The 16,722-nt window shown below is 50.2% G+C and overlaps 1 protein-coding gene across 1 annotated transcript; it reads right to left on the reverse strand.

Annotated features, from left to right (window-relative positions):
- Positions 1-2,572: 2,572 nt before the first annotated feature.
- On the reverse strand, positions 2,573-11,544 carry LOC119920777 (tubulin alpha-8 chain). Its single transcript, XM_038740954.1, has 5 exons — positions 11,416-11,544; positions 6,220-6,442; positions 5,247-5,395; positions 4,242-4,922; positions 2,573-3,453 (listed from the first exon to the last, which is right to left on the reverse strand). The coding sequence occupies exons 1-5, from the start codon at positions 11,416-11,418 to the stop codon at positions 3,160-3,162; spliced, it is 1,350 nt and encodes a 449-aa protein (XP_038596882.1). The 5' UTR covers positions 11,419-11,544; the 3' UTR covers positions 2,573-3,159.
- Positions 11,545-16,722: the final 5,178 nt, after the last annotated feature.

The following is a 16,722-nucleotide window of genomic DNA, read 5'->3' on the forward strand; positions in this document are numbered from 1 at the left end:
GCGCTTAACAAATGCCTACTATTATTATTATATAAATATTTGTATATGCATATAAAAGCCTGCCGCACGCGCACACACGTTCCCATAAAATATGTTCGTACTTATAAAACGTGCACATTTGCCGTTTAAGCCAGTCCTCGGTATGCGTCTTTTGTTTTTCAAACGGCATTTGCTAAGCGCTTACTATGAACCAGGTGTTGTACTAAATGCTCTTTCTTACTGGAAGACTGAAAACACGGATTGCTGTAGTGCTCACCATTGCAGGCGTGCAGACCAGTACTGCAGGCTGGGAGGCAGCTGGGTCTGCTAGAAAGATCACGGACCTCAGAGTCAGGAGACCCGGATTGTAGGCCTGGCCTTCTACTGGCCAGCTGTGTGACCGTGAGCTAGACATTCTAACCACTCTGTGCCTCAGTTTCCCCTCTGTGAAATGGGGGGAAGATACCACTTAGATTGTGAGTGTGCCCCATCTGATTACTGTGTATTCACCTCAGTGCTTGGCACATAGTAAGTGCTTGATAACGATAATAATAATAATGGCATTTGTTAAGCGCTTACTATGTGCAGAGCACTGTTCTAAGCGCTGGGGGGATACAAGGTGATCAAGTTGTCCCACGTGGGGCTCACAGTCTTAATTCCCATTTTACAGATCATTACTATTCAAAACAATTCATGAACCATTTCCCACCTCATGCCTCAGCCCTACCCAGCTCTTCCGTTCCTTCTCCCTGCCCCCAACCAACACCATGGTCACCACCCATGGTGACCCAGATCTGTGACTGCCTGTGGTGTTTCTCTTCCTATAAGAAATTGTATTTGCCCTCAGCCCAATTTCTTTTAAACCTTGCACCCACCCAAGGGGCAGGAGAATCAGATGCAGGGTTGTCAAACTGTCACACTCTCTCCACTGTCACCCAACCAGGACAATGTAGAATTTCTGCAAACAAGGGTATTTATTTTGTGCTTACTGTGTGCAGTGCACTGTACTAAGCACTTGAGAGAGTACAATACCACAGAATTCGTAGACACGATGCCTGCTTACAGTAGGACAGACTGTGAGGTCTGGAAGGAGGATGGGGGGGCGGGGGGGATCGATGTTGCTGACTATTCCTTTATTTGTCCTCCTGGAAAGTTGGATGGGCCTGAATGTAGGTGTACCCAGGTGATTTATTTCTGCAGCCATCTCCTCCTTCAGCTTCTCCAGTTTCCCTATATGCTATTTTTGACCACCCCGCTTCAGGTTTGCTGGGAAACAATCGAGAATTTATAGTAGAGCAGTCCACAGGTCCCAGCATCCTGACCCCAAAAACAACTTCCAGACTCTTTCACTTCCACTTTCTACTTAACCCTCATTACCTATAGCTTGCATAGGTGCCCTTTGATCCTGATCTTTCCCCCCCATCCCTTCCCATTCTAGCCAGGCCCAGGAGAGCCACCTGGGAAGGGAGGCCTCCCTTCCCCTCCGGCCCCCCCACCTCCAAGGAATGACCTTCTGGAGAGAATCTTGGGAAAGTGACATGGGCTTAGAGGGACAGCCACAGCTCCAAAATCTCCCTAAGGTCCCTACTTACCAGAGGGGTGGTTCACACACATGTGCATATTGTCCAGAATTCACCTCCTTCCCCTTTCCCAGGGGGCCGAGGATCTTGAACAAAGTTGAAGCTGGAATTGGAGGGGGTTTGGGGCGGGGGGGGGGGAATGGAGACAGCTGGGAGACCCCAGAGCCTGCCGTGGCCAGGGTCCCCCAGACGAAGTAAGTTTAAAGAAGCCACCTCAAGGAGTGATGCTACCAATATGATGAAAGAAAGTGCGAAGGGATGGGGGGAAAGATCAGGATTAAAGGGCACCTACACAACAGTTATAGGTAATGAGGGTGAGTAGAAAGTGGGAATGAAGGAGTCTGGAAGTTGTGTTTAGGGTCAGGATCTTAAGAGAAATCTGAATTTAGGGGTGTCTGGGGGAGCAAATTGGAAAGCAGCAGAACTAAGACTTCCTTGGAGGGAAAGGAGAAACGGGGTAGGGGCCACAGAGAGGCGTAAGGAGCAAAGATCCAGGGGTGGGGCAGGAGAAGTCAGAGTCAGGCGGCGGCCCTAGGAAAGTCCCAGGGTTTCTGCCTCTCCAAAGGCAGCGCGGGGGGAGAAACCTGGGCCAACTCGGGGCAGAGGGCAGCTCGTAAGCCCCTGCCAGTGTGGGAGGGAGAACTGGGGCTCACCCTGTCCAAGTGCTGAGAAGATGAACCATTTCCAACAGCACCCACTGCCCTCCATGGGCTCCTCCGAAGCATCGTGGCTTTGTGGAAAGAACACGGGCTTGGGAGTCAAAGGACGTGAGTTCTAATTCCGCCTCCGCCACTTGTCTGCTGTGTGACCTTTGGCAAGTCACTTCCCTTCTCTGTGCCTCAGTTCCCTTATCTGTAGAATGGGGATTAAGGCTGAGCCCCACGTGGGACAACCTGATTACCTTGTATCTACCCCAGTGTTTAGAACAGTGCTTGGCACATAGTAAGCGCTTAACAAACACCATATTATTATTATTATTATTATCAATTCCCTCCAGCCTTCAGGCTCCGGTCCAGGAGTCCCCTTTTGGGAAGAGTCTCCTGGTCAGGGGTAGGTGGGCTGAGGGGGCATCTGCTCTCTTCAATCTGTCACCTTGGGCTACAGTCCTCACTCATAAAGTGCCTGGGCTGGTCACCGATATGGGCTCTGTCTTATCTGATTTACTCACTACCGACTTAGTTGTGAGACTGAATATAAGCCATCATCATCTCCTCTTTCCCTCCAGATGCCCCACCCCCAGACCTGGACAGTCAAACCTGGTTGACCCAGCCTGGAATGGAGTTCCAAGTGGGCTCTTTTGGTGGCATCGGCCCCAGTCTCCACATCCCCTCTTCCCTGAACATTCAACGGCCTATTCTCCCAGGAGATCTGGAGGAAGGTGAGAGGGCATCCAGACTTTCCAGGCACAGCCCCGGATGAAAGGCCAGCTCCCAAGAGGATCTGGGATCCCTGATTCTCCAAAGAGAATGGGACCCAGGAGCAGAGATGAACAGGTAAGAGGCACCGTGGGAGGGGAGATGAACGAGGAAACAGACGCCCCAGTGAGGGAAAAATGAATAGGAAAGGAGGCACACGAGCTAAGACCTAGAGGACACTATATTTAAAATTCCTCTCCTTCATTTTCTTCTTCAAAGGAGTCAGTGCCCACTTCTTCATAGTCTTTCTCCAAAGCCGCCAGGTCCTCTCTGGCCTCTGAAAACTCGCCCTCCTCCATGCCTTCGCCGACGTACCAGTGCACGAAGGCCCTCTTGGCATACATCAGGTCAAACTTGTGGTCCAGCCGGGCCCAGGCCTCAGCTATGGCCGTGGTGTTACTCAGCATACAGACGGCCCGTTGCACTTTGGCCAGGTCTCCCCCGGGCACCACGGTAGGGGCCTGGTAGTTGATGCCCACCTGATGAGAGAAGAGAGGAGATGGGAGAGTCAGTCCGAGGTTGAGCAAACACTGGGACTAGAAGACAAAGTGCTTCTTGTGGGGTGAGGTCAGGGGTGTGTGGAGGGAGGGTGGCAGGAGGAAGAGGGTTGAGGAGTGGGGAAGATGGCATCAGTAGGGCAAGGGGGGAGGTGCTGATGAGAGCAAGAAAACGGATGGTCATGAGAGGCAGAAGCTGGAGAAAATGTTTAGCATTAGGGAGAGGAAAGGGGAAAGGAGAGTCGGTGGGAAGTGGGGAAGGAAGGAGCAGAGGTAGAGTGTGCATGATTGGTCACAGGAAGACAAGAGTGGTGGAGGTTGCAGTGGGACAGGCCGAGAGGCAGTGGAGATGGGGATAAGTATAGGACTTGGGAGGGAATTCATTAAATCGTATTTGAGCACTTACTGTGAGCAAAGCACTGTACTAAGCACTTGGGAAGTACAAGTTGGCAACATACAGGGGCGGTCCCTACCCAACAACAGGGAATCCAAACCACACTGGGCTAAGGTGAACTTTTAAAATAGGAACAGTTCCTATCTTTGTGAAATTACTTGTGAAAAATAATCCTTTACATCTACAGAGCATTTTATGTGCCCCAAGAGCTGGACCCGCCAGATTTGAATCATGTTATGAAAGAGGGGAAGAAGCGGGGTGTTTCGGTTGCCACAATTCTCTGGCCCGGAAAGCCCTAGCAGTTGCCCGCAGGAAGGCAGGGTTTTCCCTCCCTCCAGCCCATCAGCCTCTCCTCCTCGTGTCTGCCCTTCCTCACCTTGAAGCCCGTTGGGCACCAGTCCACAAACTGGATGGTCCTCTTGGTCTTAATGGCGGCGATGGCCACGTTGACATCCTTGGGCACCACGTCGCCCCGGTAGAGCATGCAGCAGGCCATGTACTTGCCGTGCCGCGGGTCGCATTTGACCATCTGATTGTTGGGCTCAAAACAGGCGTTGGTGATCTCGGCTACCGACAGCTGCTCGTGGAAGGCCTTCTCTGAGGAGATGATGGGCGCGTAGGTGACCAGCGGGAAATGGATGCGGGGGTAGGGCACTAGGTTGGTCTGGAACTCGGTCAGGTCCACGTTGAGGGCCCCGTCGAAGCGCAGAGAGGCGGTGATGGACGAGACGATCTGGCTGATGAGGCGGTTCAGGTTGGTGTAGGTGGGGCGCTCGATGTCCAGGTTCCGGCGGCAGATGTCGTAGATGGCCTCATTGTCCACCATGAAGGCACAGTCCGAGTGCTCCAGGGTGGTGTGGGTGGTCAGGATAGAATTGTAGGGCTCCACCACGGCCGTGGACACCTGCGGGGCCGGGTAGATGGCGAATTCCAGCTTGGACTTCTTGCCGTAGTCCAGGGAAAGTCTCTCCATGAGCAGGGAGGTGAAGCCGGAGCCGGTGCCGCCCCCAAAACTGTGGAAAATCAGGAAGCCTTGCAGCCCACAACAGGCATCTGTCTGGAAAGCAAAGGAAGACCAGGGGAGTCAGCCTCGGGCTGCAGGCGTAGCGGGAGGGAGGCATAAAATTCTGGGTCTCACTGTTTTTGAGAAGTGATTGGGGGGGGTCAGGCAAGAGGCCTGTTCCTTTAAGAACCCCATTCACCAATGGGGTGCTAGAGACAGACCTTGGGAAGCACCGAGCCACCAAAGCCCCTGGCTGCTGGCATCTCCACCCATCCACCAAAAGCTCCCAGCCCCGTACCTGCTGCACGGAAATCCTCCGTACAGCCTATTCAAGGGATACCTGGCTGCTCCCGTCAGCTCCCGGCCCTCAGTCCTTACCAACTTGCGGGTGCGATCCAGCACTAAGTCAATGTTGTCTTTGCCGATGGTGTAGTGGCCACGGGCGTAGTTGTTGGCCGCGTCCTCCTTGCCCGTGATCAGCTGTTGCGGGTGGAAGAGATGGCGGTAGGTGCCCATTCGGATTTCATCTTGAAAGGAAAGGGAACAGTGAGGCAGGGTCCCTCCCACCGCCCCCCGCCCCCCCCCAAGGCCTTTGCCCTCCCGTGAGGGCAGAGAGAGAGAGAGGATGGAGCTCTTGGGTTCCAACTAAAGAACCACAATTCCATCTCCTTTTCCTCCTGGGACTGGGGCTCCATCCCTTTCATCATTTGGAGGGCTTTCTCTGGCCCAAGTTGAGCTGAAGGTGGCCTGGCGTTAGCTAAATGGTAGGAAAGTTTGTTCCTTCCAAGGGGAAAACCCCCAGTCTCCGGGGACATGCCAGGGAATCTGTGCGTCCCCCTTGCCCCACCAACTAGGCACCCAGAAAGCTCGGAAGGCAGAGAAGGACTGCCTCCAGAAGCCTCCAGGTCCTTTTGAGAAGCAGCATGGCTTAGTGGAAAGAGCACAGGCTTGGGAGTCAGAGGTCATGGGTTCTGATCCCGGCTCCTCCACTTATCAGCTGTGTGACCTTGGGCAAGTCACATCACTTCTCTGTGCCTCAGTGACCTCATCTGTAAAAGGGGGACTAAGTCTGTGAGCCCCACGTGGGACAACGTGATTACCTTGTATCTACCCCAGCGCTTAGAACAGTGCTTGGCACATAGTAAGTGCTTAACAAATACCATCATTATTACTATGATTTTAGCTCACTCCCTCTACTTCCTCTCCTTCTCCCATTTATAGCTCCATGTGGGCATGTTGGGACTCACTTCCGGGGCCAGAGCCAGGAAGGGTGGGGGCCGGCTGAAGCGACACCCCCTCTTTCCACCGCCTCTGGTTTTATCCGGGTCACTGGGTCCCGCCCGCCTCTCACCTACAACTGTGGTCTCCAAATCCACCATGATGGCCCGCGGCACATTCTTGCCCGTGCCGGTCTCGCTGAAGAAGGTGCTGAAGGAGTCGTCGTGGGTCATCTTGCTGGCCTGGTTGTTGAAGGAGCCGTCGGCCTGGACGCCGTGCTCCAGGCAGAAGAGCTCCCAACAGGCATTGCCGATTTGGACTCCGGCCTGGCCCACGTGGATCGAGATACATTCACGCTGCAGGGGATGGGGAGGATGGAGAGGCAGAAAGAAGTCAGGGGAGCCAGGTCTTTTCCCTCTATTCCATCCCACCACTCCCATGGCACATCCGTCCGGCAGCCTCAGGGCAGCGGCCGGGGCTGGACTCTGCTTTCTCGCACCCAGACCCCCAGCTCCTTGTATCTGGGCTGTAGCACTTACCCCAAGACGGTTGGGTCTGTGGGCCAGCAAAATCGCTGAACATCGAGGCATTTGCCTTGAAGTTTTGCAAGACAGAGACAGTCCCACTTGGTACCCAACCACCCCTCACTCTCTACCTCTTTCCCCGCAGTGAGCGATGGAGTATGTGACGGTGACCAGTCCGCTGTCCACCCACGGTCCCCCAGATGCCCGCAACTAGGAACGCAGGTATGTGGTTATTGCCTTCTGTCCCCATCCAGGCCCTGAAATAGCCAAGCCCCAGGTAACTTTGAGAGGGGAGCCCAGGCAGAGGGATCAGAGGCTCCTCATAATAATAATAGTGTTAACCACTTACTACATAATAATGATCATTATGGTATTTTTAAAGTGCTCATTATGTGCCAGGCACTGTACTAAGCACTAGGTGGATACAAGATAATTGGGCTGGACACAGTCCCTGTCCCATGTGGGGCTCACAGTCTCAATCCCCATTTTACAGATGAGGTAACAGGCACAGAGAAGTGAAGTGACTTGCCCAAGCACTACACTTAGCCCTGAGGTAGATACAGGGTGATCAGTTCCTTAGTTATGTTTTTGTTTTGTTGTCTGTCTCCCCCTTCTAGACTATGAGCCCGTTGTTGGGTAGGGACCGTCTCTATATGTTGCCAACTTGTACTTCCCAAGAGCTTAGTACAGTGCTCTGCACACAGTAAGTGCTCAATAAATACGATTGAATGAATGAATGAATCAGGTTGAACTTTCCCACAAAGAGCTCACAGACTTAAGTATGCGGGAGAACAGGTGCTGAATCCCCAGTTTGCAAATAAAGAAGCGGAAGCACTGATAACTTAAGTGACTTGCCCAAAGCAAGCAAATGGAGGAGCCGGAGGTCCTCCGACCCCCCAGATCTAGGCTCTTTTCACTAGGCCATACTGTCCTACTAGCCCTGAGATGGAGAAGATGCCGCGGCTGAGCACCAGCCTGGGCTAGGCTGCCCCAGATTGGTCCCTTTCCCCACTCTTACACCTGCCCTACTCACAACCAAGCACAGCCCATTCCGCCAAGTCAGCTGGGGCTCTCTGGCTCAAGTGAGTAGTATTTTTAAGGTTTGGACCCGTTTTCTGCCATCTTGTCCGGACACCCGCCCTTCCCTTTGCCAAACCCAGGTTGGGCTGTTCGTGGCTACAGCCCAGTTCTATCCTGCAGCAGGGATCGTGGGAATGCCATCCCTCCGTCAGTGGTATTTATTGAGCACCTAATGTAGAATAATTGTGGTATTTTGGTAAGCACTTACTGTGTGCCAAGCATTGTACTAAGCGCTGGGTAGGTACAAGGTAATCCGTTTGGACACAGTCTCTGTCCCACGAAGGGCTCACAGTCTTTATCCCCATTTTACAGATGAACTGAGGCACAGAGGAGTGAATTGACTTTCCCAAGGTCACACAGCAGACAAGTGGCGGAGCTGGGATTAGAAACCAGATCCTTCTGACTCCCAGGCAAGGTGTTGTGTGAAGCTCTTGGCAAAGTACAGTTGAGTTAGAGGGGCCCCTGCCTTCAGGGAGCTTATAATGTCGGGACTAACAGATCTCCTTTCAGCAGGGAGAGTGAAGGAAGAGAGGGAGGAAAATTCACGCAAAAATCTTGTCCTCAGAACCAGGCTCTTCCTGCCTGGGCTTCTCTCCCTCTAACTCCCCTACTCCCCCCAACCATCCCTCCCACATCCTGTGGCCCCATCCTTGCCCCCCACACTCCTTTTCCGGGAGTCTTCTCCACCCAGCCTGGGACCTCACCAAGCCCATGCCCCAACCACAGCCCTGCAGCCTGAAGCCCAAGGAGACCTGACTGCTGGGTAGGCAAACACGGAGAGCATCTGTCGAGCCCGTCTCCTATGCCGTACCACAAACCCAGAGCAACTGGGGCCACTGTGATAATGCCAGGCTCTGGGCTCACTAGCCTGGCAGTTGTAGATTGTTCATTTGTTCTACAATTATCACCACCTCCAGCTTCAGTCTCCTCCCCATGAGTGGCCCTAAGCCTTTCCTCTCCATCTTTTGGGAGTCAGATAGAGCTGACTCAGCCTGGAAAAATGAAAGGGAGGCTCCGCCGGGGCAAGGCCTAGAACTCAGGCCCAGGGCAGGCAAATCTGCATCCCTGCAGGCAGCCACAGCTCAGTCACTGAGTCCTTCAAAGGGCCTCCTCTTTGCCCCGGGATTCCTGCCAGAACCCAGGACCTCTTGTTAGACTCTAAGCTCCCAAAGGGCAGGAACTTTGTGGAATCTTCCCTGGGACTCCTCAGACCTGCAGGTCAGGCTGAGCGCCCTGTCAGCCAGCTAGCCCCAAGCTGAGGCAGAGTGGCTCCTCTTCCTCCCAGCAGGACGGATCACTACTTCAGGCTGGAGCGGGGCAGGAGGCTTAGAGGCCCCACAGGATGGTTGGGTCCCTCAGAACTAGGTCAGCCCCCGCCCTGCAGCCCGGCCAGCCAAGAGCCGGCCGCTGCTGGGCCTGTTTAGGTAAACTGATCCTGTTGGGGATATTTAAGTCCTGTGCCTTCTCCAAACTCATATTTCAAATCCCCCTCTGCTCACCCAGGCCTCTTGCTTACTCTTTCTAACTATAGCCCCCCTGCTCTATTTTAAGCCAGGCCCCGGGGAGCTCAGAGGAGGCAGGGTGCGGGCAGGGTGCTTGTCTGTCCCGAGGGGAGTGCCCTCCGTCCCCACAACAGAAAGGCGGGTGAGTCCGAACGCCAAGCAAACCCAGAGCTGGACCAGCCTGCACTGCCCCCCTGCACACAGACATTGTCTCCTCCTCGGCCCCCAAGGGAATTCAGGCTGTGGGGTGGGGGGGCGGTCCTGAATCAGGGGACTCTCCTGTCCCACATTCCCACCGTGCCCTCCCAATCCAGGAAAAGCATTCATTATGACTCAAGCACCAAGAGCTGGGGCTGAGGGAAGCCGATAGTGATGTCAGCGATCAGTGACAGCCATCCCTCATGTCACACTGGGGCTAGACTGCCAAGACAGCTTTACCCCCTGGGGCAGATGTTGACAGAATACTACAATTACAACACTGACTCCAAGGACTACAATGTTGCAATACTAACAAATACTACAATTATGATGATTAACCTCCCCGGGGGGAAGGGTCTCCTTTTTGTGCCGGGGTCCCCTAGCCCCAGCTGTCCATAACCTGCTGGGTCAGTGAGTGGAAAGTGCAAAAAGTACTGTCAGGTCAAAAAGTTAAAAATAATTGCCTACCAGCATGCCCAAGAGCGTGATGCAGAAATAGCCACACCTGCCGGGGTGGCGGGCAGATTAGACTGGAGGGCAGTGGAGGGGAGGGAGGGTGACTTTCTGCAGGTGAGGGGGCCTGACTGTGGAATCTAAAACTCCTCTCTGCAGGATGGGGTCTCTTTGGTCAGAATTCAGCCCTTCCTCTTGGGCCCTGCTGTGTCCCCAGGTCAGGTCAGTAGCAATCCAGCCGGACGGGCAGGGGAGTGGAGAGTAGCGGGACGGGCCTCTACCAGGCCAGATGGTCTTGTCCCCCAAAGGGGTAATGTGGGTTTTTCTGGAATGGGCCCAAGCACTGAGATTTCTGCAGCAGAACCCAAGGTGGAGCCGGAGGGGGTGGGACTGACTCCTGGCCCAGCTCAATCAGGGGATAATAATAATAATAATAATGGCATTTATTAAGCACTTACTATGTGCTTAATACCCCTATAATAATAGTGGTAATTGTTAAGTGCTTACTATGTGCTAAGCACTATGTTCTAAGCGCTGGGGAGGTTACAAGGTGATCAGGTTGTCCCACGGGGGGCTCACAGTTTTAATCCCCATTTTACAGATAAGGTCACTGAGGCCCAGGGAATAATAATAGCAATAATAATTTTGGTATTTGTTAAGCGCTTACTATGTGCAAAGCACTGTTCCAAGCGCTGGGGAGGATACAAAGTGATAAGGCTGTCCCATGCGGGGCTCACAATCTTAATCCCCATTTTACAGATGAAGTAAAACCTGATTACCTTGTATCTCCCCCAATGCTTAGAACATAGTGCTTAGCACATAGTAAGCACTTAACAATTACCACTATTATTATAGGGGCTAATCAGATTAGACACAAGCACATATCCCACGTGGGGCTCACAGTCTTGAGCCCCGTTTGACGGATGAAGTAACTGAGGCCCAGAGAAGTGAAGTGACTTGCCCAAAGTCACCCAGCCGACAGTTGGCGGAGCCGGGACTTGAACCCATAGCCTCTGACTCCAAGGCTCGGGCTCTTTCCACTGACCCTGGCTGCTTCCCCTTCCCCTCTGGCCGGCGGGGCTCCCCAAGCCGCTCCAAGTCGGGGAGGGCCCGTCTCCAGACGTTGCCAACTTGGACTTCCCGAGCGCTACGCCCAGTGCTCTGCACACAGTAAGCGCTCAATAAATACGATTGATTGACTCCATCCGCTTAGCCCAGTTGCTCTGCACACAGTAAGCGCTCAAGAAATACGATTGATTGATTGATTGACTCCATTCAATCTGCGTGCAGAGCACTGCACACAGTAAGCGCTCAATAAATATGATTGATTGATTGACTCCATTCAATCTGTGTGCAGAGCACTGGACTAAGCGCTTGGGCAACGCCTAGAGAGACGGTCCCTACCCAACAGTGGGCTCCCAGTCTGGAGGAGTCCGGGCTCTTTCCAGTGGGTCTCCCCCCCCCAGCAGCTTCTGGTCCCCGAGGGGTGGCTGCCGCCCCGCTCCCGGGTGCGGGGGGCTGCGGGCGGGTCTGCCGTGGCTCCCCCAAAGCCCCCCCAACTGCCCCTGTCACCATGGCTACGGCTGTCTTCCCCCGCTGGGCTCCTGGTGCTGCTGCCTGGGCCGCCTCCGCCGTGGCCGTGTGAGTCCTGAGCAGCAGGGAAGGGCCCGGGCACCGCGCTCCCCCGCCGCTGCCGCCCTCCGCATCACAGTACAGCGCCCGGCCCGGCCCTGCCCTGCCCTCGGCGGGGTCACAATCGCCGCCCCCGCCCCGCCCAATCATTTCCCCCGCGGCCCCCGCCCCGCCAATCAACAACCCCCAAATCCCCCTCCCTCCTTTGCATACGGCGCGTCATTGGCCGGCTATACTGGCCCTCATTTGCATAGGATTGCCCCGCCCCTTCTCCGAGATGCCCCCGCCCTCCCTCAATCAATCAATCGTATTTATTGAGCGTTTACTGTGTGCAGAGCGCAAGGACAAGTCGGCAACATAGACCCAACAGCAGGCTCACAGTCTAACAATCAATCAGTCGTATTTATTGAGCGCTTACTATGTGCAGAGCACTGTACTAAGCGCTTGGGAACTACAAATTGGCAACACATAGAGACAGTCCCTACCCAACAGTGGGCTCACAGTCTAAAAGGGGGAGACAGAGAACAGAACCAAACATACCAACAAAATAAAATAAATAGGATAGAAATGTACAAGTAAAATAAATAGAGTAATAAATATGTACAACCATATATACATATATACAGGTGCTGTGGGAAGGGAAGGAGGTAAGACGGGGGGATGGAGAGGGGGACGAAGGGGAGAGGAAAGAAGGGGCTCAGTCTAGAAGTATATATGTTTGTACATATTTATTACTCTATTTTACTTGTACATATCTATTCTATTTTATTTTGTTAATATTCAGTCGTATTTATTGAGTGCTTACTGTGTGCAGAGCGCTGGACTAAGCACTTGGGAAGGACAAGTCAGCAACATAGAGAGATGGGCCCTACCCAACAGCGGGCTCACAGTCTAGACGTATATATGTTTGTACATAGTTATTACTCTACTTATTTTACTTGTACATATCTATTCTATTTTTTTTTGTTAATATTCAATCGTATTTATTGAGCGCTTGCTGTGTGCAGAGCGTTGGACTAAGCGCTTGGGAAGGACAAGTCGGCAACATAGAGAGACGGTCCCTACCCAACAGCGGGCTCACAGTCTAGAAGTATATATGTTTGTACATATTTATTACTCTATTTATTTTACTTGTACATATCTATTCTATTTTATTTTGTTAATATTCAATCGTATTAATTGAGCGCTTACTGTGTGCAGAGCGCTGGACTAAGCGCTTGGGAAGTCCAAGTCGGCAACATAGAGAGACGGTCCCTACCCAACAGCGGGCTCACAGTCTAGAAGTATATATGTTTGTACGTATTTATTACTCTATTTATTTTACTTGTACATATCTATTCTATTTTATTTTGTTAATATTCAATCGTATTTATTGAGCGCTTGCTGTGTGCAGAATACTGAACTAAGCGCTTGGGAAGTCCAAGTCGGCAACATAGAGAGACGGGCCCTACCCAACAGCGGGCTCACAGTCTAGAAGTAAATATGTTTGTACATATTTATTACTCTATTTTACTTGTACATATCTATTCTATTTTATTTTGATAATATTCAATCGTATTTATTGAGCGCTTGCTGTGTGCAGAGCACTGGACTAAGCGCTTGGGAAGTCCATGTCGGCAACATAGAGAGACGGTCCCTACCCAACAGCAGGCTCACAGTCTAGGAGTATATATGTTTGTACATATTTATTACTCTATTTATTTTACTTGTACATGTCTATTCTCTTTTATTTTGTTAATATTCAATCGTATTTATTGAGCGCTTACTGTGTGCAGAGCGCTGGACTAAGCGCTTGGGAAGTAAAAGTCGGCAACGTATAGAGAGACAGTCCCTACCCAACAGCGGGCTCACAGTCTAGAAGTATATATGTATATATGTTTGTACATATTTATTACTCTATTTTACTTGTACATGTCTATTCTCTTTTATTTTGTTAATATTCAATCGTATTTATTGAGTGCTTGCTGTGTGCAGAGCACTGGACTAAGCGCTTGGGAAGTCCAAGTCGGCAACATAGAGAGACGGTCCCTACCCAACAGCGGGCTCACAGTCTAGAAGTATATATGTTTGTACATATTTATTACTCTATTTTACTTGTACATATCTATTCTATTTTATTTTGTTAATATTCCATCGTATTTATTGAGCGCTTGCTGTGTGCAGAGCACTGGACTAAGCTCTTGGGAAGTCCAAGTCGGCAACATAGAGAGACGGGCCCTACCCAACAGCGGGCTCACAGTCTAGAAGTATATTTGTTTGTACATATGTATTACTCTATTTTAGTTGTACATATCTATTCTATTTTATTTTGTTAATATTCCATCGTATTTATTGAGCACTTACTGTGTGCAGAGCACTGGACTAAGCGCTTGTGAAGTACAAGTCGGCAACATATAGAGACGGTCCCTACCCAACAGCAGGCTCACAGTCTAGAAGTACATATGTTTGTAAATATTTATTACTCTATTTATTTTACATGTACATATCTATTCTATTTATTTTATTTTGTTAATATTCAATCGTATTTATTGAGCGCTTACTGGATGCAGAGCACTGGACTAAGCGCTTGGGAACACAAGTCGGCAACATAGACGGTCCCTACCCAACAGCGGGCTCACAGTCTAGAAGTATATATGTATATATGTTTGTACATATTTATTACTCTATTTTACTTGTACATATCTATTCTATTTATTTTATTTTGTTACTATTCAATCGTATTTATTGAGCGCTTACTGTGTGCAGAGCACTGGACTAAGCGCTTGGGAAGGACAAGTCAATCAATCAATCAATCAATCATATTTATTGAGCGCTTACTATGTGCAGAGCACTGTACTAAGCGCTTGGGAAGTACAAATTGGCAACACCCAACAGCGGGCTCGCAGTCTAGACGTATATATGTTTGTACATATTTATTACTCTATTTATTTTACTTGTACATATCTATTGTACATCTACTTGTACATATCTATTCTATTTATTTTATTTTGTTAATATTCAATCGTATTTATTGAGTGTTTACTGTGTGCAGAGCACTGGACTAAGCGCTTGGGAAGTACAAGTTGGCAACATCAATCAATCGTATTTATTGAGCGCTTACTGTGTACAGAGCACTGGACTAAGCGCTTGGGAAGTACAAGTCAGCAACATATCGAGACGGTCCCTACCCAACAGCGGGCTCACAGTCTAGAAGGGGGAGACGGACAACAAAACCAAACACACAAAGAAAATAAAATAAATAGAATAGATATGTACAAGTAAGATAAATAAATAAATAGAGTAATAAATATGTACAAACATATATACATATATACAGGTGCTGTGGGGAAGGGAAGGAGGTAAGATGGGGGGGATGGAGAGGGGGACGAGGGGCCCCCTTCTCCTTTAATAATAATTGAATGGATGAATAATAATAAATATAATATAATAATAACGATGGCATTTATTAAGCAATCAATCAATCAATCGTATTTATTGAGCGCTTACTGTGTGCAGAGCACTGGACTAAGCGCTTGGGAAGTACAAGTTGGCAACATAGAGAGACGGTCCCTACCCGACAGCGGGCTCACAGTCTAGAAGGGGGAGACAGACAACATCATCATCATCATCATCATCAGTCGCATTTATTGAGCGCTTACTGTGTGCAGAGGACTGTACTAAGCGCTTGGGAAGTACAAATTGGCAACATATAGAGACAGTCCCTACCCAACAGTGGGCTCACAGTCTAAAACAAAGCAAAACATATTAACAAAATAAAATCAATAGAATAAATATGTACAAGTAAAATAAATAGAGTAAAAAATACGTACAAACATATATACAGGTGCTGTATATATGTGTATATGTGCTGTATAGGTGCTGTATGCTCGCGACCAATTTGCATAGGATTGCCCCGCCGCTTATCCGAATTGCCCAGCAATCAGCCCCGCCCTCACCCCCCACTTTCCCCCTTCCCCTTTAATAATAATAATGGTGATGATGATGATGATGATGGTATTTGTTAATAATAATAATAATAATAATAATGGCATTTGTTAAGTGCTTACTATGTGCAAAGCACTGTTCTAAGCGCTGGGGGGATAATTCATTCATTCATTCCTTCAATCGTATTTATTGAGCGCTTACTGTGTGCAGAGCACTGGACTAAGCGCTTGGGAAGTCCAAGTTGGCAACAAAGAGAGACGGTCCCTACCCGACAGCGGGCTCACAGTCTAGAAGGGGGAGACAGACAACAAAACAAAACATATTAAAAATAAAATAAATAGAATAAATTAGTACAAGTAAAATAAATAAATAGAGTAATAAATGCGTGCAAACATATATACATATATACAGGTGCTATATGTATGTGTATATGTGCTGTATAGGTGCTGTATACTCGCGACCAATTTGCATAGGATTGCCCCGCCCCTTATCCGAGATGCCCAGCCATCAGCCCCGCCCTCACTCCCCACTTTCCCCCTTCCCCTTTAATAATAATAATAATAATGTTGGTACTTGTTAAGTGCTTCATTCATTCATCCATTCAATCGTATTTATTAAGCGCTTAGTGTGTGCAGAGCACTGGACTAAGCGCTTGGGAAGTCCAAGTTGGCAACATAGAGAGACGGTCCCCACCCGACAGCGGGCTCACAGTCTAGAAGCGGGAGACAGACAACAAAACAAAACATATTAACAAAATAAAATCAATCGAATAAATATGTACAAAGAAAATAGAGTAATAAATACGTACAAACATATATCCAGGTGCTGTGGGGAGGGGAAGGAGGTAAGGTGAGGGGGAGGAGGAGGAGAGGAAGGAGGGGGCTCAGTCTGGGAAGGCCTCCTGGAGGAGGTGAGCTCTCAGTAGGGCTTTGAAGGGAGGAAGAGAGCTAGCTTGGCGGTTGTGAGGAGGGAGGGCATTCCAGGCCAGGGGGAGGACATGGGCCGGGGGTCGATGGCGGGACAGGCGAGAACGAGGTACGGTGAGGAGATTAGCAGTAGAGGGTGTGGGCTGGGCTGGAGAAGGAGAGAAGGGAGGTGAGGCAGGAGGGGAGCCCACATGGGCCTCACAGTCTTAATCCCCATTTTACAGATGAGGGAACTGAGGCAAAGAGAAGTTAAGTGACTTGCCTCAAGATCACACAGCAGACAAGTGGCAGCCCCAGAATTAGAACCCAGGTCCTTCTGATTCCCAGGCGTATGCTCTATCCACTAAGCCATGCTGCTTCATCTGTAAAATGAGGATTAAGGCTGTGAGCCCCACGT

The sequence above is a fragment of the Tachyglossus aculeatus genome (assembly GCF_015852505.1).
Source record: "Tachyglossus aculeatus isolate mTacAcu1 chromosome 12 unlocalized genomic scaffold, mTacAcu1.pri SUPER_6_unloc_1, whole genome shotgun sequence".
NCBI lineage: Eukaryota > Metazoa > Chordata > Mammalia > Monotremata > Tachyglossidae > Tachyglossus > Tachyglossus aculeatus.

Excerpts from the sequence above, each read along its gene's own strand:
- LOC119920777 (XM_038740954.1), bottom strand. Across the intron at positions 5,396-6,219 it reads TTTGGAGACCACAGTTGTAG|ATGAAATCCGAATGGGCACC; the intron begins GTGAGAGGCGGG and ends TTTCCTTTCAAG. Across the intron at positions 3,454-4,241 it reads GGTGCCCAACGGGCTTCAAG|GTGGGCATCAACTACCAGGC; the intron begins GTGAGGAAGGGC and ends TTCTCTCATCAG.